Source organism: Sebastes fasciatus, chromosome 5 (assembly GCF_043250625.1).
Source record: "Sebastes fasciatus isolate fSebFas1 chromosome 5, fSebFas1.pri, whole genome shotgun sequence".
NCBI lineage: Eukaryota > Metazoa > Chordata > Actinopteri > Perciformes > Sebastidae > Sebastes > Sebastes fasciatus.
The window spans coordinates 16,479,953-16,506,010 of NC_133799.1; the positions used below are offsets into that span (position 1 = coordinate 16,479,953).

At 41.0% G+C, this 26,058-nt stretch overlaps 1 protein-coding gene across 4 annotated transcripts in view; it reads right to left on the reverse strand.

Moving 5' to 3' along the window:
- Nucleotides 1–26,058, reverse strand: part of xpr1a (xenotropic and polytropic retrovirus receptor 1a) — an 89,500-nt gene that overhangs the window by 13,291 nt on the left and 50,151 nt on the right. For all 4 annotated transcript variants that reach the window (XM_074635351.1, XM_074635352.1, XM_074635349.1 and 1 more), the window contains 9 exons: nucleotides 16,278–16,379; nucleotides 12,562–12,782; nucleotides 12,199–12,348; nucleotides 12,027–12,110; nucleotides 9,979–10,060; nucleotides 9,553–9,740; nucleotides 9,006–9,185; nucleotides 5,778–5,946; nucleotides 3,615–3,815 (listed from right to left, as the gene is read on the reverse strand). In XM_074635351.1, the coding sequence (XP_074491452.1) occupies nucleotides 3,615–3,815; nucleotides 5,778–5,946; nucleotides 9,006–9,185; nucleotides 9,553–9,740; nucleotides 9,979–10,060; nucleotides 12,027–12,110; nucleotides 12,199–12,348; nucleotides 12,562–12,782; nucleotides 16,278–16,379 (1,377 nt within the window). The remainder of the gene's footprint in view (nucleotides 1–3,614; nucleotides 3,816–5,777; nucleotides 5,947–9,005; nucleotides 9,186–9,552; nucleotides 9,741–9,978; nucleotides 10,061–12,026; nucleotides 12,111–12,198; nucleotides 12,349–12,561; nucleotides 12,783–16,277; nucleotides 16,380–26,058) is intronic.

The window sequence follows — 26,058 nt, forward strand, 5'->3', positions numbered from 1 at the left end:
GGTTAACGTGTGTGTTTGACTGAGAGGGTGTGTGTGTGTGTGTGTGTGTGTGTGTGTGTGTGTGTGTGTGTGTGTGTGTGTGCTGCAATTCCTCTCCAGATAATGAACGAGGGGTCAGAACATGAAATGAAGTTATAAAAGCTGTCAGCTCTGGGCTCATCTTTATTCCAGCCGAGTCCAGCAGACATGTGTTCAGCCCTGGGCTGGTAATTACACTCTCCTCTCCTCTCCTCTCCTCTCCTCTCCTCTCCTCTCCCTCTCCTCTCCTCCTCTCCTCTCCTCTCCTCTCCTCTCCTCTCCTCTCCTCTCCTCTCCTCTCCTCTCCTCTCCTCTCCTCTCCTCTCCTCTCCTCTCCTCTCCTCTCCTCTCCTCTCCTCCTCTCCTCTCCTCTCCTCTCCTCCCCTCCCCCTCCTCTCCTCTCTCATTATTCCTGTTTTGATATCTATTAAATCTGTGAATCACCATCCCTGTCATGTCGATCTTTCTCACCTACCTCTGGTCTTGTTTTCTCTGTTACTTCTGTCCTCTCTCCATCTAACCTTTCAGTTTTACCTCCCCCTCTGTGCTCCATCAGCTCTAAATTTTCTGATCTTTACCTGCAGTTTGACTTGATTTATTTTCACCACCACGGTCAGTCTCTCACAGAGACCAGCAGGACTAATGTTCCTCTTTGGTCCTGGTTATTTGAGCTGGTTTTTTGATGTTGAAATCACAGACGGAGGTCTTTAAAACCACCTGTGCATTGACAGGACACACACCTCTACATTTCTTCTACTTCTTAACCTGTGCATCTATTTCCCTCGCCAAACAACATTTCTCTGTCTAGCAGAGGCTTGTGCTATTCTTGCCCACCATGCAACATCCTGTTCTCCTTCCTTTGCCTGTCCGTGAGATAAATCCCACGGGTATAAATTAGCATTAGGCCTGTAACTCCCCCGCATCTAAAACAGCAATAAGTCTCAAGCCAATGTACATAAAGCTGAGCCCGTATTGATCCTGAGTAAAGTATCTGCTTTATTATCAGGCCTCACACGGTATCTGACAGGGTTTGGGAATTCTGCCTAAACCAGGAAATCCTCCATCATCTCCGGTTACAGGCCTCTGAGCATCTGCTGAGATTACAGTTTCATGACAGTGTCCAATCACTTCACCACAGCACTGAGCTGAACGTTTCTCTGAGGGGAGAAATCTGCTTCGTTGGCTGCGCCACATCAGAAATTATTCAACCCTCGGATCCCACGTCCACACAACACAGCGAAAAAAAGTTTCTTTCTAAAAACGGCATCACAGTTTGCCACATGTACACCAGAGGAGACTGTACCTCATCATTTCACAGATTTAGATTTGCAAATGGAAGAACTAGATACCACTCAGTCCTCTACAGAGAAGCCCATGATTTATTTGTTGCATTTAAGTATTTTACTTTCCCGGAGCTGAATGTGTGCAGTTCCAGGAACAATGGTGAGACGGTGAGGTCACACAGTAACCATCAGGGCTGTGATCAGGTTAGTAATGAAGGTGACACATCCACAGACCGACACTGGGAGCTCTGCCAGATAGCGACTGACACCCCAGCCACCTTTTACAGCTGGACCCAGCGGTGTGAACACGACACCACCCTGCTGTCTGCTCTGGCGGATGCTGGGTAATGCAGGAAGACTGCCATCACCTGTCCTGCCTAAACTAAGACTACAGTAGAGGCTTTTTACAAACAGGTACTTTGTACTTTTATTGCTCTGGTGGCTGTTTGCTCATCATTTCCATATTTGGATGCAGGATATTCTGACCCATATTTGTTCATCAAGGGCTTTAAAATTTACCAGAGCAATAATTCCAGCAGCGGATACATCAAATATCTCCACAACAGGCAATTTCCTCAACCATCCATTCACCATCCGTGTGTGTCAGGCTCCTTCGCTTAACCAGCGATTGGTCTCAGCCTCCATTATCGTGCAGGATGAAAGTCAGCTTCATACAGAATAACACATGAAGAGAGGCCATTAGTCTACAGGCTTCAGACCAGAGGAGGAAGGAGGATATGGTTTAATGGACGCCTCTCCTACCGAGCTGTAAGAGAAAAAAAAGGTCTGTCCGTCTGTCTGTCTGTCTCCGTCTCTTCCTGGTTCATTCAATATCAGATCACTGGCGGTCGGCTTAGGAGGCAAGCGTATTGATTTGCATTCATATCGTAAAAGAATAAAGTCAAGCTGGGAAATAACATTTAGCTGTTTGAAAGGTTGAAGATGAAGTTTCACAGCTGGCATTTTGCTGGAAAATAAATATATAAATTGGCATCTGAGAAGAGTTTAAATACACGAGCGGCAGAAGAAAAAAATGCTTTCAAACGAGCCGCATGGACAAATATCTGTGATGGAGAACTGAAATACAAAGAACGCTTTTATTGCCTGGGTGCTGTGTCTTTGAACATGAGCTCCTTTGTGATATGGCTTCTGAATCCGAATAATTGCAGGCTAATTGTGAAGCTGTCAGAGGGAGCGAGTGACTTGACTTTTAATGGTAACCACTCTCTTTTTGCTTTCCAATCTTGTTTCTGGTAGATTTCAAATGGGAGTATTTCTCTTTCTTTCTCCTTTTCTCTGGTCTGTCTCTTCTTTTTCTCTGGCCTCATGCCCACATATTGAAAGCCATATTGTGAGAGCAGAACCTTGTTTATCCGTGGCTGTGTTTGACAAACCTTTCCCATTTCCATTATAAAGCTCTAGGCACTGACAAGGAAACCAAGGCCAACTTCTAGCATTAGCACTCAAGGTCACCTCTGCTCTCTCAGCACACACGACTCAATTCAAAGGCTTGAGAAGCCGGTGTGTTGTTGACATGCTCCTGTATCAGCAACACACAAATATTGTTGCTCTTCTAGGCTCCTCTGTGATTCTGAGCTGAATTTTACAGCATTGTAAGTGACAGAAGACGCATTTCTATAAGGGCTGTCAAAGAATGACGCAGATGAATAACGCTCCAAACTTGCGCTAAATTTTGGCGAGGACAAACTGGCATGGCCATTTTCAAAGGGGTCCCTTGACCTCTGACCTCAAGATATGTGAATGAAAATGGGTTCTATGGGTACCCAGGAGTCTCCCCTTTACAGACATGCCCACTTTATGATAATCACATGCAGTTTGGGGCAAGTCATAGTCAAGTCAGCACACTGACACACTGACAATTGTTGTTGCCCGTTGGGCTTGAGTTTGTCATGTTATGATTGGAGCATATTGTTTTATGCTAAATGCAGTACCTGTGAGGGTTTCTGGACAATATTTGTCATTGTTTTGTGTTGTAAATTGATTTCCAATAATAAATATATACATACATTTGCATAAAGTAAGCATATTTTCCCACTCCCATGTTGATATGAGTATTAAATACTTGACAAACCTCCCATTGTACATTTTGAACTGATAAAAAAATTTGCAATTAATCGCGATTAACTATGGACAATCATGCGATTAATTGCGATTAAATATTTTAATCAATTGACAGTCCTAATTTTTACATCACCATGTTTACTTAGCTCAGGTCAAACCTACTACCTGGGGTACATGACACATAAAAAACATATTTGAGTGTAGATATAAGTGTGTGTCCTGTGTTCTTACCTCTGTGTGTGGCGTAGAGCGCGGCAAAGGTGACGACAAAGAAGGTGGTAGAATATTTCCCAGCATTCACCAGGTGAGGGAAGGCCCTTTTGGTGTCACGGTAACGCCTCAGGCATTGGATGAAGCGGAACCAGGCGGGCAGACACTGGATGATGGCTCGCAGACCGTACGAGTAGCTGTGGCACACGTGGTTATCAGTGTCTAGAAGAGAATAAAACAGTACATGATTTTGTTATAATTTCTGTCTTTTCTCTAACATAAAGTCCTCCACACATTCCCTTTCCCCCAGGGAAGCTCATCGTTATGAGTCACATGGCGACCTCTGTGTGGCCAAACATTTCCCATCCATTAGCTCCGTGTTAATTGGCCGCGTGGAGGCCGAAGTGTCACTGTTGGTGGAGTGAACGGAGAGCAATTAAAACCACATCACATTTCCTGACACGACACCTCAATGATCTGGCACGCTGTCAACTTATTCCGAAACATTTACAACAAAAAGATTTGTGTCTTTATCTCCATATAATAATGCGACGTAGCAGGTGAGGAATAAACACTATAATTAAAAATAAAGTAGTGCACATATTCAAATATCTATACCATCAATCTGTAATGTTTAGTGCATTCAAGAATTTCTTTTTGTTTAAGCATTGCAGTTTACTGTATGTTTTTGGTGTTTCCACAATCCACAGGCCTCATCTATGCACATATCTACTTCAGTTAGTGTATTTTCCTTAAAATTTCCCAGAGTGCTTTTCAACAACCCCCTGCAAACAGCACATGGGAGAAGTTTACCTTCATGGCTTTTTTGCCAGAAATCTCCTAAGGTTTAGGCAACAAACCTACTTGGTTAGGTTTAGGAAAAGAGTGGTTTGGGTTCAAATAAAACCTTTCTGGCAGAAACTTCTCCCATGTGCCTGAGAACAGGTATGAACCCTGAATACAGTTGTTTCTACATATACAGTATGTAAATACATCAAAGTCCATTTCCCAGTAGATAAGGAACAAAATAATATTTACTCAAGACTACAAACATTGTTAAGGTTGAACTGCATTATTTTTTTTTTGGGGGGCATTTTCCATTTTTATGACAGGACAGTGGATAGAGTCGTGAAAGGGGGGAGAGAGAGAGTGGATGCGGAAAGGGCCACAGGCTGGATTCGAACCCGGGCCACCGCGGTTCAGGACCAAGCCTTAATACATGGACGCCCGCTCTACCAACTGAGCTAACCCAGGCGCCCTGAACTGCATTATTGTCGAGTGAGGCTGCTGTTGACGTATTTCTGCCGATTCTTGAGGGACGTTGGGGAAACAATGAGTCTTGAAAGAGGGACCTTTTCTCTGATGATTCGGGGCTGATACCAAAACCTTCTCTTTAATGTTTCATGAAATGCATCTATTATTGTGGTAACATGATATTGGTCATGTATGGCTACTTATACTTATATAGAAATTAGACATTCGGAGATATTTTCATTGCTTTACCTTGCCGTCACACAGCCCTTTCTGACGGGGAACTGAAGCCATCTATGCTCTCGCCAAACCCACCAGACTTCATTGGAAAAAAATAATAATTTGACCTCGCAGAACACAGGAGTTGCTGGTCTACTAACCAAAGTCACACAATAACACAAAAAAAACTAACCAATCGAGTCAGCGGTAGACCAGCAACCCCTGTGTTCTTGGAAGTCAAATTACAGTTTCTTTCAATGAAGTCTGGTTGCTTTGGTGAGAGCATTGATAATGGCTACAGTTCCTCGTCGGAAAACTTAGACTGTATTGCTGTCTCACGGCAAGGTAAACCAGCTAAAATATTCTAAATGTAGCGTACACTTGAACTGATATTGATTTTTTTAGGTAGGCCTTTCTTTTAGGGGGCTTAAATGTGTTTTGCTGACGGCCTCGTCCACAGCAGTAAATTGCTTTGGTTCTGTGCAGTAACTCCTGTCTGTTTCTCCAAACTGGGGGCGTGCTGACCGTCATCTACTGTAGGTAATACACTGACTATGGATAAGTACCTCATACAACCCCACTTAGAAAACACCCAAACTATCCCTTTAACCCTTCCCTCCCTGGCTCCTGCTATGTTTCACCTGTTCACAGACAGAGGTACAGAGGACGTAAAGTTTAAAATTAAGCCATTCTGAACATGGATTCATGTCTCACCTTTAAACTTTGGCAGCAGGCCCTTGCTGTTGCTCCACTGCAGCTCAAAGATGTAGTAGCAGATGAGATACTCCAGGTCCATCAGAACAACCACCAGAGAGTTGAGCTGATCAGCCAGCCAGAAGTCTGCAAACTCCACCCGGTGAAACGGTGCTGTGAACACGCGAAACTGGAAACAGACGAGAGAGGAAAGAAGGAAAGTGATTTCTTAATGTTAAGCTATTATCTTATAATAACATTTATTCTAATCTCAATGAGATAACATACACTGAAACATTAGTATAAACCAGGAACAGTGTACAAAACCGTAAAAAAGAAATACATAGGCATCCTTTATTTATAGAAAACACCTTGGCTGACCTCACTGCTACAGTGAATTCTGATTGTGTGTTTGCACTTTCAACTCTGGGACTGAATTAGTCAACGATTAATTAGTGTGCAATTGTCACAGTTCATCAGTAGAGAAGTGAGAAGCAGGAAACAACCTCTATCAATGGTCTGTAACACATGAAGGGATCAAGCCTCCAGTCTACCTTATCAGCACACCACAGGACAACCTAATGAGTCACGCTGTGTGTCTGTGTGCATGCATCTGTTCATTTGGGTGTCACTACTCGCTGGTGTACGTCAACACAAACACATGAAGCGGCTGGCAGTGATTTGTGGCGCGCGTTGGCTTCTATGGGCATGTTATTTGGGATATGACGTTTGGCAGGAGCTCGGTTATTGACCGCGCTTTGTAAAACGATCCAACGCTGCTCAACTCTTTCCATTTACCCCCCCAGGCCACATCTGACATTCAGGAGTGACTGTATGCTTCTCACCATGTACACTTTAATAAAAAAAAAACACACACACACACACACACTCTCCCGCCACTGAAAATGTCAAGGAACATTGATCTTTTTCTTTTACACGTATCAGCTCATTACATATTTCTCTTAACCTGTCAATCAAAGTCTGTATTGATCGAGTGGCCATCTCACCTGTACCCGCTCTATCTGTGTGGATGTCTCAAGACTAAGCCTTCTGCAGTGATGTGGTTAGGTTTTCATTTCTTGAGCAAACACTAGTAATCCAGGTGCTAGATCTGCAGTTTGTCCTATAATGAAATCTTTGTCCTCTGTCTGGTGTTTATTGTCAGAGGAAACTAACACATCTGACATGGAAACATTTTAGAGCACTGCAACAAACAACAGATTGTTTGTTCAAATACAACTACAATTTCTCCTGAAACATCCTTAATCACTTATTGTGTATTCCATGAGGCAACAAGTATGACAACCATGAAAAACAGCTCATATCTGTGTAGGTTGTTATGATTACTGAGGACCAATCAAGACTGAGGCTGACAGTGATTATGGAGCCACATCAGTGGAGGAGGGCTGAAGGAGTGATGCTGAGGAAGGAAAAGGACAAGAATATGAGGAGGGGGTCTGCTGCTGCTGCTGGGGGAGAGGCAGGGAGGGAGGAGGAAGAGGAGGAAGAGGAAGAGGGACAGAGGAGCTCAGGGCATCAGCATACTGATAGATCTATGCCTGTAATGATTGCACAGTCACAACCCTCCACCTCCCCTGGGACGAGGCTGCATTCTATTATCCCTCAACCCTCTGCCCTCTGTCTCGATGCACCCCCCTCTACACGCACACTCATACACACGCACACAATCACTCACCCCCCATCCTCCCTCCTGCAGCCATGTAGCTCGGCTTAGACAAAGAACAGTGTCATATAGAGGGTTTTGTAAACATGAGGCTTGAGATAGATATCTGAATTGTACATGAAGTCATTGTGTGGGATAGAGATACACATGCACGCACGCGCGCACGCACGCACGCACGCACGCACGCACGCACGCACGCACACACATTCAAATTGTGTCAGCAACACGGTAGCAAGATAGCTCCCAGAAAGCAATAGGAGACAAATAGCTCCCACAATCCCGTTTTTTAATTGTTTTCTCGGGCCTCAGTGACCAAGTTTCAGTAACCTGTCATCCCAACGCAGTCAAAACAGATCTCCAGTCCCTTAAACTTAAGATAACAATGATTTTTGTATTACTTGTATGGCAGACAGTTTGTAGGAGATTCTCCAAAAAGCACAAATACAATTTTGCATTATATGCCACCATAACTAGAATTACTGCCTTGTTGTTGTATGCCTCCGCCAAAAAGTCTCATTGTAGTTTACAGCCATGTATGTCCAAAATGTCATTGCTACATCCCTTATCCTGTTCAACATGTGTGTGAAATTGTCATAATGAGCATATGAATTCTTAAGCTATGGCCAAAAACGTGTTTTGTGAGGTCACAGTGACCTTTGGCCACCAAAATCGAATCAGTTCGTCCTTGAGTTCAAGTGGTCGTTTGAGTCAAATTTGAAGAAATTCCCTAAAGGCGTTCCTGAGATATGAGTCTGGGATGGACGTGAGGTCACAGTGACCTTGACCTTTGACCACCAAAATCTAATCAATTCATCCTTGAGTTCATGTGGACAATTGTGCCAAATTTGAAGAAATTCCCTCAAGGCGTTCCTGAGATATTGCGGTCACGAGAATGGGACGTATGGACAGCCAGAAGGCATAAAAAGTGATGGCGACATGTTTTGGAATACTGTATACATTTGCATAATTATATATAGTTATATTATATATAGTTTTATATAATATTTGGTGAAGTTTTCTGTCAGTATTTTGGGTGATTAAAGTTTGTAAATATGATTTTGGTTAAGGTAAAATGGCAAAGTAAAGTGAAATAGCTGGTTCATCAGGATAAACTTTTGGTTTTGTCTTAAAGTACAAATGTTCTGAAATTTTGCAGAGTACATTTATCAAAATAACCACCATTCTCTTTAATACAAATAACTACAAATTTCACATTAAACCTGGCTCTTGCACTCTGTGCTGCAATTCAAGATTCTGCTGTGTCAATACCATATTCAATCCTCAGCCCACATTCTGAGCCGGTATCTCACATCGTCCCATCTTGTTTGCATTTGGTTCATTTTGTTATGGCGGTCTTCTAAAGTGTTACTTACTGCTGGCTCACAGTTGTCAATATTTGTCTTTGTGCATCCATGAACTTTGTCTGTTTGGCTCATTTATCCAGTTTGAATTACATCCTTCTTATAAAACACCACCAAAGCTCAAATGTCAGCAATGTAATTCTTTCAAAATAAAGTACCAGAGGTGTAAAAGAAATGCTCCAATAAACAAATGAGTGGACTGACCAGCAGCTTGAGGAGCCAGAATCGTGATTTGTAGTAGCAGGTCTTGAAGGGGTTGAGGAGGAAGAGCACCATGAAGCCATAAAGGATGAGCGGGTTGATCTGCATGGGGATGTAGGTGTACTCTGAGTAGAGACAGGAGAGGATGCTGAGACACCACAAAACACCCAGGAAACCAGCAATCTGCAGCACACAGGGGAGATACAAAAGAGACTGGCATTAAAAGAAAGCATTTTTGACACATAATTACAATTAATCTGAATAATTCTGTGCAAATTATGTTGTGTTTTGTTATTCCAGAGTATAAATAAAACCCTGTGGACATTAGGTATGTACTGTTTCTGCTGAATTAAATAAATAGTAATGTATTCCTTGAATGTGGATTACCCTGATGACTAATCAACCCCATTCAATCTTTTTGCATGTTTTAAAAATGCATGATCACTCACATCAATCTGAAAACAAAGATGTTTCTTCATTACAGAGAAAAAGATTATTTTTCTCATTAAGAAACAGAAATAATCGTTTCCATTTGTTTCCCCATTCTGACCTCAAACAGGTGTTGGTGTGAGAGGTTGTTTCGGGGGTTTATCTCGAAGATGAGGACGTGGTTGACTCCGGCCTGTCTCCATCCGTAAGTGTTGATACCCAACAGGAAGAGGAACTGGATCAGCAGGAAACCACCCCGATAGATCCGCACCAGTGGCCACACGTTCTCCAAGCGGATGAACACAGCACCTGATAAAAACATAGTGGATTTTTTTCAGATTTTTAAAGATAAAATATAAAACCTTTGACTGTCTGCTTGATAACAAATCTGAAGCGAAAACAACCATGAAAATCTGCCAATCATGCGCACTATTAATCTTAAGCAATCTACTAAAACTGCCAGTTATCTTACAGCGACACATTACAAATTGTGCAGGACTCAACAGGATATGAAAAATGTATGAATCCGGATGTAAATGTGACTTACCAGTGAGAACAAAGGCGATGGCAAGAATGATAAAGAAGCCGCAGTAGAGTCCCACACGAAAGGTTGTCCAGGCCAAAGCAGGCTGAACCAGGCAGACAAGAATACAGAAAGGAAATTATTAAAATGTTCATAATATTAATTAAATGTCTTATTGATAACATTTTTATTTAGATGAATATTAAAAAAAAAAAAAAAAGGTGTGTCTTTTCCTGAAAATTTTTATTGTGATTGTGAGTTAATTATTCCAAAATTAATGTTTTCTTCTCTCTGTGGAAAATATCTGATGTTTGGTTCCCACTTGTGAGCCAATAGTAAAATGACGCCGGTACCACGTGATATCTCTGGGTCTTGAGTTTGTGAGGAAAAAAACTGATAAATTGCTGAGATTGACGGTATGTGCCTGGCAACAACTTGTTGTGAAGTGAATGCAATGAAATGGGGGAGGGAGAATGCAACATCTAGTGGCTGAATGTTATCAATTGTACCTTTAATAAGACACCTAACTGCTGTATTATATACAGTATATACATATTAATAAGCTCACAGATACTGTTAATGTATATAGATTCCAATAATTTTCTATGCAACTAAAACTTATTGAATGTGTCTCCAGGTAAAGCTCTGATTCCTTTTACATGCTTGAATATATTTATTATACACGTAGCTGCAAGGGAAATGGAGAGATCAATAGTCACATAGCACAATTCAAGTCAGACATGACAGTAATTAATGCATTAATAACAGTAGATATAACATAGGGGGGTAAAGTGCCACTAGCCTCGATTATTTCTGAAAGATATCCTGTTCAACAATGGAAAGGCACTTATAAAATCAATACTAAAGGCTCTCATGGTTTCTCTCTGTTTGTTTCTTCCCATCTTCCTCCCGCTCTCCATTTCCCTCATAACAAACCTCTCACCTTTTGTTTTTAACCTTTATTCATCTTAACCAACATTACAGTAAAATGACTGCAAAGATTATTCTTGCTGGGATATTCTCAGGCACAGACACCACATTTGTATCCAGGTCATTTATTACTGTAGCGTAGGGGGTTATTTCTTTGGGGGGGACTTATGAGACTGAAAAATATGACACTCATTTATTTTGTCTATTGTTTTAGTTATTTTAGTTTGCAGCCTCCCTGCCTAATTTGAAAATAAATCAAACGACACAAACTGAAGATGAAAAATGGTTGATATTATTGAACTGCCACTCTTCTGCATTTTTAAAAAGGCATTAGTTTGCTTGAGAGGTAACAAGTCCAAATGTTTGAGATAGGGCTGTTGCAATAACCGTACAATTGCAATACCGCAATATTGACATGCCAACCGCAGGATGTTCACGTTATTCTTTTTTCAATTCTTTGCAATGGGAATGTCGCATTTTTACACTTACGCTACAAACGTCAGCAGCGTGACGAGGTGCTGAGCGTCTATGCTGCACTGAACGCGGCATATTTGGTGTTTTTTTTCTGGCTGCCGAGAGTTGAAAATTGTTCACCTTTGGGTAAAACTCCACAAAGACCAACCGTCACATCCTACATGTAGGCTACATGTGTTGCACAACAACAATGGAGGAGAAATTAATAAACATAGACCGACGGGACCGTCCTTTCTCCTGACGTGCTTCAGTCTTCCCTTCATCCAGAGCAAGTACTATACCGTGTGCCAATATTTTGATATTCTGTATCATAGCAACCAGACGCAACTAAAGTGCAGCTGAAAAAAACGCTGCACCTCATTGCCCAACTGTGTTCTGCATTAACAATTAACAAGTATTTAATTTGTTTTAAAAATGTCATCTTTGTCATGTAAAAAGCAACAATACACCTAATAATAGCCTAACAATAAATCTTATCTATACAGCACTAAAATCAGGCTAAAAAAATTAATTTGCAAAACAAGTTGCAATAATACTGCATATTGCGCTGTTGAGCCAATCATTCAGGAGAAATTCCTTGGTGATAATAATGACAACCCTAGTTTGAGAGGCACAAATTAGGCTCCTATCATGAAGTGATTTCCAGTGTAACCAGTTGTACTTCTGACCTGAGCTGCCCCCAGTGGAGGAACTCTCAACCTCTTCATGGCCTTCTGACGATCTCCTCCCTCCAGCTCTGTGGTGACGATGGTCTATACAGATACACACAAACAACAAACAATGATTACATTTTTGAATTACAGTGTGCATGTGTGTGTTTGTGTATATGCGAGCAGGCACCTCTGTCTCGGAGATGAGCTGTGTGATCTTCTTGCAGGTGTAGAAAGGGGCCACCTCCACGTGAGCCACACGCCAGTCGGCCCCGCGAGGAGTATCCAGGATCTTGTCATGCTTCTTCAGGATTTTACGGAAACCAGTGAAGTTCAGGTTCTGTGGACGGCAACGAGGAGACAACGGTTACATACCAAACAGATTGGAGGGTTTATCTATAAAAAAAAAAAAAATGCTGCAGGAAACATGAGGTGCCAAAACACACATTTATTTATATGCTAATGTTAGCGCTTATTTCTCTAAAGATTGCTTCCTTCCTTATTTATAGTACAGAACTTTTGAATGCAGGTGTGTCTGCGTAATGATACCTACCTGGTAGTTCTGAAGCAGGATGAGGCTGAGGTAGAACTCGCTGAAGGCTAGCTTCAGGTCCTTGATGTTGTGATGTTTGCAGCGCTCCTCCTGCGACAGGTGGAACATCGTCTTGCGCCTCCGCAGGCCGGGCGGAGCGTTGCTCTCGCGCTGAGCGTCCAATGAAGACTGCAGCTCATTTTGCAGCGTGGCAGAACGTCTCTGGGCTTCAGCAAGCTTTTCTACAGATGGGAAGACAAGAACATCATTTAAAAGAGGCTTTCATATGGCCTTTGATTGCTTATTATTGTGGTGCTTACACTGCACCACATTCATGTATTTTCTAATGCACATATCCACATGTGGAAGTTTTGCAGAACAACTGAACCCACTAGTCTTACTCAGTAGTTATATTCTATGTAATCTGACCTGATAACTTCATTCCGTGTCCTGTTCTACTATGTGTTGTTGGTTTTGATGAATTAAAGTCAATTTGATTCACTGCCTTAAAAGTACACAAAACATAACAAAAATGAGGGTTATTAATTAATTAGATTATATTCGTACTAGTTCAATAGCTTAATTGTAAAGCTAATGTAGTTTGCTTACTTCTTGTTTTGAGAGTCATGCATACCCCTGCTGTGACTTCCAAGTTCTTTCAGCTGGTGTGGAAACCATTAAATAAACAGACCTGGAGTTACAATAAGAACACTGATATCTACTTGCAGTGTTGTTTGTGACAGCAGTCTGATAACACACCAAAAGTGATTTGGTTTCAAGCATACTGCCAGCCTGAGCTGAGGCACCCATAGCTGCTCCTCTCGGTCCTAAACTGGGGAAAAGCAGCAGTGATGATGTGGGCTCACAGGTGACTTTCATGCTTTGTTGCTTCAACAACACACCCACCCACACATTCTCCAGATATCACACACATCCTCAAAGGGAATGCTTCTTTGACATCTAAATTCACAGTAATCCCTCTACTCGACTTGTACAGTCTGTCACAGCAATGCCTGGATGAACACATGACAACAGCAGGAGGCGTGGGAAAGTCAAGACCTGGGATAAGGAGCTTTAGATTATATCTGAGGATTGCAGTGGCACTTCACAACAGAGGACATGGCTGGACAGTTCATGTGTGTGGGGCTAATGGACCTTAAACAGACAGGTGTTGGTGGTTCAGGTTTCCACTGGTATGGGCTTTAGTGGAGGAGTTCAAAGAGCCTGTTGTTCCTCCTCCGCTTTCAAGATGAGAGGATATTCTATTAAAACAGCAAAAATATGTTTTTGATGTGCGTTTAACCCATCAAAATGAAAGTGTTGCCCAACAGGATGGATTTCGGCGCAATGCAGCAGAATGGCTTTGAGAGGTCAGGGACCCCTTTCAGAGGGTGATACAGAGGGAAAGAGCGATGTGGAGGAAAGTGTCTTATGTAAAGTCAGCACACGATTTATCTCCATCCATCCGCCGGCTCTCTTTCTCACAACCTATCCAGCTTTTTCAAACTGCTACACACTATACACACACAGTAACTGGCATGAGATAAAGCTGTGTGTGGAGGATCAACAAGACGCCCAAGAGCAGGAAGGAGACGCTGATGTTTTCATACACAACATTTAACCGACTTCCCAGCTTCGGTCTGCTGAAGAGAGGGTGACTCACTGACTGTTATACTGATGTGATTTGACTCTGTCAGCAGACTTACACATGTCACATGCAGCTCTGAGAACATCTGAAATGACAACTAAGTGTTTGTTTTGTTCTATTTCTTATTTTGTTTTATTCATATAGACAGACACGAACATAAAAAATCAAAAGCCTCGCAACTCTGATGACTATTTTGATGTTGGATTAGCAAAAAGGTTTTATAGAGTGCTGTAGGGAGAACATATTTTTGTAAGCCAGTCCGGAAGTTATCATCACAGCGGTTCCCTCGACAAAAAGCCGATGGGATTTTTCCATCGGATTTTGGATTATTGCAGAAAATAAACTCTGTGGCAAAACAAACATTTATGATACTTGCACGTTTTGTTCAGCAAGATAATCTCCACGAATGAACACCACTTTTATGATTTTTGAAGCGTGAATGCAATCGCCAGAAGTAAAAAAATCCTAACATTAGGATATATACACAACCACACCACGGTTGCATAAGCGTGAGTATACACAACAAGGATGTTAAGGCAAACGAGTCGGTGTGATGACGTTTAGAAGTCTCATTTGGCCACTTGTTAGCAACCGCCTTTTCAAAGACACGTAAAAGCTTCAAAATTCACAAGTGGGGTATTTATTGATGTATTTTATGCCGTAGAACAAAACATTAAAACCTCTTAAGCTTGTGTTAACCACAGACCTTATTTCAGGCATCTAAATAAAAACCCATTTTAAAAAAAAAACCCATTGACTTCCAGACGAGGGAACCGGAAGTGCTAAATGCTAACTTTAGGTTTTAGGACTCATTCCTGCAGCACTCTATTTGACATCGTATTAGCGAACCCTCATCTATTCATATATAATATAGTTATAAGCAGATATAAGTGTATATTTAATGTATTTTACAACAACTATGATTCGTCTTGTGGGCATCCATAAGGTGAGGCTGCTGTATAAACAGATAATGAATGACTGCCATGAATTGCTGACAAATACTGTCCATTAATAAACACTTAAAATGTCCTTATATGTTTACAAATACATTATAGTATAGTTTATGTTTATATACCGCTAAATATAATGTTCTGTCCTATGCAGAGGAACTATTGTGTCATTATCTGCAGCAGAAAATGGATCAGGATAATATAAGACAAGTTAACAAGACATGTCCTCTAGAGCAGCTAACAGTAAGCTTATGGCATATGACACTAATCAAGACGTACACAAAGAAAACAACAATTTGAGGATCAAAGTTTCTTCAGTAAATCAACCTCCTGCCAACAAAATCTGCAATGATTTACAGTATATCTTGTTAGTTGCTGCTCTTGCCATCCATCTGCCAGTTATGTCCCATCATTATGAGCTGGAACAATCTTGCCATTCAACCTCGGCCTTCAGCCGACCTGTAGTATCCCAAACAGCCTCTAGAGGAAGTACTATCTGTCTTCAGATACCTCCCACTTCCCCCTGAGCTGAAGTTTGAGACCAGAAGGCAACGTCCTGGTACCAGAATACCAGAAATATATTATGGCCTCCGTCTCAGGTTACTGCACACGGTACACACATACTCCCCTTCTCCCTGAAATATACACAGGCAGGCCTGCTCGCCTGAACACAACAACCACTGGCTACTTCAATCAAATGACCAAGATTAGACGCATTTGGCACTGAAACAAGCAGCTTAGCACAGAGGAAGTAAAATATGCAAAACATTGTGCACCAACTAAAATATCTAAAACAATGATACGTGATGGCAGCTGATACATATACCCGTCTTTACATCATGGTTTATAAGATATTACACAACATGTGAAACTGGTGAGTCAATAACAAGTTAATGTAAGATGCGATCCAGAGTTTATTTGACGATGAAGAAGGCATTGTTGCAGAGCAGAACGGTGGTGATATTGCTTCATATTGGTACAGATGATTCATTAACAAAGTCAATTCAACATTTCCTCTAACTACCAGCCCAATAATCACACTTAAACTGTTATTTGATCTGAAACTGCTTTCCTAATTTGACTTTGATTTCACACACACTAAGCATCAATCATTGATGTAAATGAAGTTAAATAAGTACCTGAGTAGAAAGTGTTGATTTTCAGGAGCTCCTTCTCGCAGGTCTGGAAAAACCTCTCCTCAAACTTGGCGTAGTATCTCTTCACTGTGTCTTCATCTGTGACTGGAGAAAAATAAGAAGAGAGACAAAAAATGGTAATTAGCTGCTTGCTGAAGGCCACAAGTTTGTAAATATATACAGCAGCACTGTTGCACTTTTATAATCTCGACCCACGGAAGGGTTTTTGATTATGTTGCTCATTTTTTGTGATTCACATTTGAACAGTTACACATGCTCACAACTCATAGCTGATAAGCAATGACAAAGCGCAGTATTTATTGTGCTGAGCAGCACTGAAAGATGAAGCCATGTCTAAACTTTCTCTAAAAGATGGTAACAAGAACAGTGAAAATACAGCAGAACACGTAACTGGAGGACCAAAGCAAAAGTGATGAGGTTATAGACTCCAAAATTACCCACATGTACCCAATTGATCTCGCACGTTTCTCCAAAAGTTGAATCTGTTTCTACTTTTCCCCCGCTGGCCGTTTTTTTCAGCACCCCAGATCCGGTGTAAAATGCAGCCTGAGTCTTCTCAAAATATTGGCTTACTGTCAAAGAAAAATGCATCTAGGTAAATTTACTGTAGCTTAGTGCAGAACTAAATTCAATTTTCAATCGTGAGTGAAAGCCTTTGCCTTACTGCTAAATACCTGAAATAACTTACATGTAGTTAAATTGGTAGTTGAATGGGAAAAGTCATCATCTGTGTGAGTGAAGGAGTAGCTTGTTACAGTATTCAAGTGTTTAAATCCATAACTATACAATAAAAACTTTTAAAAAAAACAACTTTACTACCAAAAACAAATCTCATAACTTAAATGAAGTTGCCTATTATCAGATAACACTGTCAGCAATTACTACAGTGAACTACAGGGATACACAGCTGCTTATTTTGGTGTCTATGTTTTCATGACCTACTAGGTATCCAACTCAGCCAAGCCTCCAAAAACCCATCCCTGTAGTTTTGTCTGTACTGAGACATCCATACAGAGTTATAATTCAATCAACAGCTTCCTTCCGTCTCACTTCAGTCTGACAAAACCCTGCATGTCTTTTTCAGGACCGGCCAATTCAATCAGCATTGATGCTCTGTCTCAAATAATCCTCTTCCTCATTCACAACAGGTTACCTGACACCTGACAGAGTTTAAAACGTGGCCTTTGGCCAGTTACCTGCCAAGCCCAAATACACACACACACATGATGAATCTGTGTCATGTTCACACATATACTAAACAGTTAAAAACAGTGTCTCTTTACCCGTATGAATCTTAACCTTACATTAGGCCAAAGCAACAACAAGATGTGACAACCAGATCTGATAGATTAGTTTCCCATCATTTACTTATTAAATATCAAACAATAATTCATCTACCGCGTGCTTCACATATTCTTTCCATAAACAGTTGACCTTCTCATCACTCAGACGGTGTGTCACCGGTATCTAAATGTCAAACAAAGACCTTCATTCCAAGTAGAATAAAGAAATATGTGGGTTTAGTTGGATCAAGGAGATGTAGACTCGGACCCAATAGTGATACCACATCGTAAACATTTGCTATTCTATAAAGTGAGGCTTGGCTGCAACTGGTAGATGGAGAGGCTTTCTATTCAACACAATAATAAGAAAGAGACGCCCCAGGCAGCAGCCTGTCAATACCACTGCTCTAGTCACACACAAACACTCGCACAGATCTGCAGCAGGGTCGTACAAGCCTGTGATGAAAAGGTGAAAAAATGTTCAACAGCAGCTTTAAAGTCCAACAGCTTTACAAGGAAAATAAATGAGAAACTGCCTCTACACCCGTGAAGATAATCAATTATAAGTTAATTAAACCACGGTGAAAACACTCTACAGCCCAAAGTATACTGTACAAGGACAAAGCCTGGGGAGCATAAGGAAAATTTCCTACAGATGTTATGAGACCTGCTGCATAATACCCTTCACTCTATGTTAGCCAGAGTATGAGTTTATCAAAGTAGAGCTCATTAAACATCCAAAACAAGATCATTACAGTAAAGGCAACTGAAAAATGGGACAGCATTATAGTAGTAGTTTGTAAACAAGAACAAACTTCCACTTAGCATCAACAGTGACTTCTAATAGAGAGAGAACAAGGAAACTCTTGTAGTACACGGATAATGGCAGAGAGTCAGTGATAAGAAGGGGCAAGGAGAGGAAAAAATAAAAAAGATGTATTTACCATACTACATAGAGTGCAAGAGAAGAGGATAAGAATGAAGGAGGGAGATGAAAGGAGGAGGAGAAGATGAAGCTGCCGCAAGAGGAGGTGAAAGAAATGTATGTTACTGACAATAAAGAGAGAGAGAGAGACAGAAAAGGAAGCAGATGGTTTCCAATCTGCCTCACACTTCTACACAATTGCACAGTTCAGCTGCAGTCACAACTCTTTGAGCCCTACATGATGCAGAGCTCAGCCACCTCAGCAGCTGCCAGCTGACGGGCCGCTGCAGACGAGTGGATGGATGACTGTTTGGATAGACGGATGCATGCTTGAATTGCTGACCGATCGGCTGGCTAGCAGGTTAGCTGAATGACTGAGAGCCTGGCCAGTCAGTGTGCAATGACAGAATGACTAATGGTCCAACATGCTCCTTTAGTTAGACCTGCAGGCAAGCAGCAGACTGAGCTGCGCTGTAATTCAAAGTAAAAGGTTACACAGCTAATGAACACTTTGTATGAAAGAGCACTGAAGGATGGAGACGCAGAGTAACAGGAGGGAAAAGACGAGGAGCAGCTAGTGAACTGTGGATCATATAACATTTATGGTATGTTTCCTATACATCAAAAATTAGGTTTAAAATAAATCGAATACGTCCAAGAAATTATTGTCGATTAGGCAACAATTTAAAAACCTTCATCTAAATCAGTGGGCAACTCCGGGATCTGAAAAGTGAAGCCAATGCTGAAGTGCCTTAAACTTGCATTCTTTCTAATGGCCAGCAGGGGGCGACTCCTCTGGATGCAAAAAGAAGTCAGATTGTATAGAAGTCTATGAGAAAATACTTTTCACTTGATTTGTTACCTCAGTACACATATTAAACATGAGTTTATGGTCTCAATCACTAGTTTCAAGTCTTCTTCAAGACAGCATGATGTTCATTATAGTCCCATTTAGAGTCAAATAGACCATAAAGCATAATGCTTTAGTGCGTGGCTACATTGTCTGCCTGTGTCTTCGTCTTACAACTTTAACCTTTTCACAGTGTGTTTTCAGTTCATAAAAGTTAAATATAACATTTGTGGTTCGGTTGTACTTAGCTCCACCCTCTCGTACCACTTCTGATTGCAAAAACCCAAGATGCCGATGGACAAAAACCAAGATGGCAACAACCGAAATGCCAAACTCGAGGTTTGAAACGGCAGTCCACAAACCAATGGGTAACGTCACGGTGACTACGTCCACTTCTTATATACAGTCTATGATCTTAATAAGGACTTCTGGGATTCTCTTCCAAAGGGCAGCATCTTAAACTGTGGTGTACCATTTAAACTGTTGAAACAATCTGGACCACCTGATGTCACTTAATCAGGAAAAAAAATTAAATCATTTTAACATTTCTTTTTGGAATTGCCATGTGGAATTTGATCCCAAGCCTCCATGTGAGGTCAGGACATGTAAATTGCCTTTTATCAAGAAACATCTCTGTTTTTTACTGTTTTCTAAAATCATTAAAAATCGTCAGTAAAATACATTTACAGAAATGTTTTGGAAGAATAAATGTGTATATATTTTGTGAAACTACCTTCTTACTCACTTGGATGCTGACTAACAGATTGAGCGTGTTGGTGGATGAAAGTGTAGCTGTGAAAGCACTTTGCAGGTATGGAAGGGGTTATGAAATGGCCATGCACCGCCATTCTCTTTGTTTCCTGCTGACCTTGTGCACTACTGAACACATCAGTGGAGGAGTGTATGTGAATTTCCACATATCAGCACATGCACATATCTCTTTTTGTTCATGCATTTATGTGCGTGAGGCGTGTGAAGTGTAAGAAGAAAGGCCACAGTCAGAGCCAGTTCATCTTCACAGCTGTGTTTTACTGAAGCTTTACCAACAGACTCTCTGCTAACATCATCCATTTTATCATCCATGTCCCCTCAACCTGCCACACACTTTACCTTCAAAGAGCATTAACTCAAATGAGCATCATCAACATCTAATTACATAGTCTCAACTCTTTACCTGCCTCCAAAGATGAACAGTATAAATGCAATGAAACCTAATTAGAAAAACATTCTGAATTCATGCAGCTACTATGGCATTCACTGTATCTTTAATTTAATCTATGGTGTCAGTGTCCATGTAAATCTGACAGCTTCTCTTTCAGCTACACAGTATGGGTTCTCATTATCACACATCTGTGTGGATGATAATAGAGATGGCTTTCTAGAGTCCAACAGCGCTCACCAGAGGGATTTGAAGATTGATAAAAGTTTGGACTTCATGGGAAAGGAAGAGCTTTAACAGTGACAGGATAGAAAAGCTTTAGTATTCTTCTAAATCTACAAGTAAATTCAGCCCAAAGAATACATGCAAATGTGAAAAAAATGAAAATGAAAGTTAATATTAACATTTTTATTGCCTAAAATGTCTTATTCAGCGTTCGCTTGTACTTAGCTTCACTCCCTCACGTGTCACTTCTGGTTGCAAAAAAACACAATGCCGATGGACAAAAAACAACATGACAACAGCCAAAAGCCAAACTCGAGGCTTCAAAATGGCAGTCCACCAACCAATAGGTGACGTCACGGTGACTACATCCACTTCTTATATACAGTCTACGATAACATCACATTTCAAGATTAATTCTCTCTGTTTTTTTGCCCAGATGAACAACTCCACTGTTAGTGTCCTCCTCAAGGTCTCCAGAGAGATCGCTGCCTCTACGCTACATACAGACACCAGGACACAGAGGGCCCTTCCAACCTTTTTCCTCCTTTCCTGACATGTTAAAAGGTCTCCTGCAGTCCTGGTTTCCCTGGCATCCAGGATGAGGGAAGCAATAATGCTTCCTTCATCAGCAAATAAACTCTGGACCTTAAACAGAGTCGTGTGTGTGTGTGTGTGTGTGTGTGTGTGTGTGTGTGTGTGTGTGTGTGTGTGTGTGTGTGTGTGTGTGTGTGTGTGTGTGTGTGTGTGCGTGTGTCTGTGTGTTAGGCCAAGCCAAAGAGATGATGATGGAGCGCCTAGGTAGGGAATAATGGTTCTGTCCCTGTAGGGCTGTGCGGTGATATATACTCCTGCTTTGTGTGTGTGTGTGTGTGTGTGTGTGTGTCTTTAAACTGTGTGTCTTGGACTTCAGCACTGACGCTTCAAGTGTCAAAAATAAACGCTATTCCCCTCTGCCTCCAGAGAACTAAATAGACCTGTGTGTACAGTACTTGTGAGGACATTCGGTAACTGTGATGTTTATGTACCTGTCCAACCAGGGCTGAGAATTAACAGCAGCTGAAAAACTGCATTTGGGTCAAGGCGACATAAATACTATGTATTGAAGATCTAATTTATTTAAAGCTACAGAAAAATCAATATGCGGTTTGATTAGATTTAGGGACATTTAATGACTCTAAATCACGGTAAGAGCCAGCAGCGGTGAGGTCTACATTTCGTTTTCTCACCCCCAAACTACATGTAGTTATTCGATCAACAGTTTTATTTAGCATTTTAAGATATTATACAAAACAGACATTCAAAAGACAACAATACATAAACAAAAAATCAAAAGAGACAAACAAATTGCACGGGAAGTGGGTGTGTGTGCAAGGACGACACCCTAAGCTTGCAACAGTTTTCCTTTTTTTGTAGGCTGTACATTATTTATACAATACAGCTGCAATGATTAGTCAACTATTTGATTAGTCGGTCGACAGAAAAATAAACAGCAACCATCTTGACATGCAGAAATGGCAGAAAATGCTGTTTTCAGCCTCTCAAATATGGACATTTCCTGCTTTTCTGTTTTATATCCTATTAAACTGAATATCTTTGGGTTTTGGATTGACAAAACAAGTCATTTAAAGACATCGCCTTGGACTTAGTGAGCCTGGGATGGATATCTTTCTATTTTCTAACATTTTACTGTATAGATCAGACGATTAATCTAGAAAACAATCGGCAGATCAATCAATTATGAAAACAATCACCAGTTGCAGCCCTATTATACAATCCTTCTCAGGTGGGAGCAAGAAGCTAAGGTATAAAAGCTGGTTTGAGAGTACCTCGCGCCCAAACTAGTTGATTAATCAATTATTTTATCAATCTGGTGCTGGTTACAGCTTTAAAGACAAAACATGATAATTTACAGATTTTGTCCATTTTGAGATGATTAAATGTGATTTGTCTTTAATTATACATTAGTTAATAATTGTAGATTAATCAACAATGACAGCCAAATCTAATTTTCCAATAAAATGTAAAGCATGATAAAGCTTGATATTGCATATTTTGTCTGACAATTGGTTAAAAAAAAAAAAAAAAATTATGAGAATGTTTAAAATTAAACCAGCAAATGTTTAGCATTTTCACTCAATAAATGAAATGTTGATCAGTTCTGTGTCAACCAATCCATTAATCAGCACAGCCATAAAACCTGAGCATTTCTCTTCTGTTTCAGCATCATCAGCACCAACAACTAAACCGCTGGACTGTCTAAACAAGCAGGAGATGCAGGGGTCTCATCACTAGTGTATCAAGGGTACCAAGAGGTTTTGCACTCAAGATAACGAGACATACTTGGGCACAACATGCTATGAGAAGAGTAGATCCAGTGCAGTATAGTGCGCTCATTCACTGTTTTCACTTTTTCAGACAAAGAATTGTGCTGGTAGCTAGAAAAACAACTCTTGACCTACAGTATTCCCAGGGCACCTTGTAGAAGGCAGCCCCCCTCTCTCTGCTAACCCCTTCTTCTGTAGATTGTATAAATAAATGATGAGACAGCTTCCCCAGAACCCGACTACTCTAACCCCCCGAAACCCTTCACACACACACACTCACACATACACACATACACACCCCACCCCCAACTTCTTATATTCCCATACAGGCATTCTGCGACGCGACCTCATAAAACCAGAACATAAATCCTTCAAGGAGACCCTCCAATTTGCTGACAGTGAGAGAAAACAACAACCGACACAAACATGTACATATAACTCTGTATCACCTACTTCACAACTCAGAACTGCTTTTGGTTTATCGGAAGTTTGTCGTTATAATACTTTTATCCTATTATTATTCTTCTCTATCACCTGTTTCATGCTGAAAATCTGTTGCCGTTATGTTGGGAGGGGAGTTCAGATATGATCTGTCATTACACTGGAGAGAGGAGAGAGGACACATTATCCATCTCTTCACTATCCTTTAAAACAAACAGGCTCACACAAGTAGAAACAAGCCCTCACACTCAGAGACACACACAAATTCTGTGTCCCTATTTTCAAGCTCCGTTTATCTCATTTAATGACACCTCACTGCGGGATATAAACTATGTTCGGATAGCATTACAGTCGGGGGAGCTGAGGAGACCATTACATTATGATTGTCGCTGTATTAGTCTCGCTTATCTCTTCCCTCCAAGCACACAGGTGTAAATCACAAATGAAGGGAAAGACAAACTGAGCTATAAAAGAGAATAGGATTGTGCTAATATTAATCTAGAGAGAGAAAAGTGTGCGAGCGCATAAAAACAACTTCCTCTAGTGCCAGGCTTTAAGGAAGGAAACACTACACTAAAACCAGCCAGATAACCCCCCCCCCTCCATTCCTCCATCTCGCCTTTTTTTCCCACTTATTCCCATTCGGCCCTCCAGCCACAATTAATTCTACCAATCATCTCTCTCATCGAGGCCAAGGGAGCATTAAGAATGCACACTCACTGGGCTAGACTGCCAGCCAGGGACGACCGGAGGCAGGATGAGGAACTACCGTAGCTCCAAATCCATTGTGTACTATTTATACTGCCAGACTGCAAGCTAAGCAGCTCCAAAAAAATACTACACCGGCGTAGAGTAGTGAAAATGATATGGAGAGAATCACACATTCAACACATTCTGAGAAGTGTTAATATATCAGTCTCGTGCTTTTGTGTGTGTGTGAGGCACATGTGATGGTTTTATTACCAGCAGCCAAGTCAATACATCATGAGAGGGAGAGAGTAAAATCAAGAGGCCAGATGGGGTGTGAGATGATCCAGGGAACTAGACGCATAACACACAACACCCCAAAAACACTGGAGAATAGTATAGAGAGTCAAACTGAGGGAGATAGAGAAAAAATAGAAATAGAAAGTGGGAGAAATACAGGAGAGAAGCAATATAAGGAGAGATAAAGAGAGAATATAAGGAGCAATAAAGACAGAAAGCTGGAATGGATGAAAAATAGGTGTTGCATGACAACTCCAAAAACAGTGTTTAAAAGAAAACATATGCTCTCTGCGTAGGTTTAATAGTTAAACATCTTTAAGAGCTTATTACTGAATGGAGAATACAGTCGAAATGCGATTTTGCTAGATGGAACTACTGTAATTACTGCTGCATATGATACTGAATTACTGCAATGTACTGTATATCAATTTCTGAATGGAAACAAATGTGCTTAAATGGCCAGACAACAAGACATTCAACTTCCTGGTAAGACAGCCCGTTCTCATTCCAAAGGCATTAAATAGCGAGGCTTTGTCACGGCCCTCGGTGTTCGGTACCGCCACACAAGGCACCCCTTTTAGCGCAGGTATGAGATGCACTGGGCGTTCCATTATCTACAATGTAAACCCATCTGCAGCAACAGTAAATACTCAGAGAAAGTGCACCAGGAGTGTGGTGACGTAGTTTAAAGAGCGAAAAGACACACACCGGGCTGGCGGATGGTTCCAACAAATTACAAGGCTTTAATCCAGGAGACTGCTGTTCATGTCCTGTACATCACGTTACAATCAGCTGTTCGTTCGTGTCCCATGTTCACAACATTCACTCTACAAATGTAGTAGCTTTAAGCTCAACCGTGTAGTTCTTTCCTAAACCTAACTATAGTGGTTTTGTTGCCTGATCCTAAAGTGACGCCAAGGGGCTTGACAAAGCGGCGGTATGTGATGAGTTGGGTAAGAAGATTCTTGAACATTTGTGATACACTATTTTAAGTCACCACTAATTAAAAATAAATACAAACACTATACAGCACTTGCTTGGTAAACTGATTACATGACATGAAGAAAGTAAGTATGAGAATTAGAAATGTGTTAAAGGTGGAACAAGTATACTAGACAACTCATTGTTACTGTGCACTATTTTGTCATACGTCATGTTGTTTTGTTGTACTAGTTACGTGATTTTTCTGATTGAAAGAATCCAATGGATTCCCAGTATATGAGAAAACATTGCGGCATGCTTTGAAAACGCAGTGATGTAGAGTACTGGGCTGAAGATCTGTCCAAGGTACTGAACTCACACCACACACGGGCTGCAATAGGCATTTTTCACAGATGACATTTTGACATGTCCCAGTAGGAAAAGCACAGCTGTAAATAATACAAATGTACAAAGCTCAATTCCTTTTAGCTGCTTCAGTTTCAGGGTCCTGGTATTGGGCATGTTGGCTCACTGTCATGATTTACTGGGACACTTGAAGAGAACAGAGCCATTTTTAGTTATAAATGTAGTGGGAATTTCTGTAATAAATAAAGTCTTCTGAGTTGTATTACCTCATTTGCAAACAGA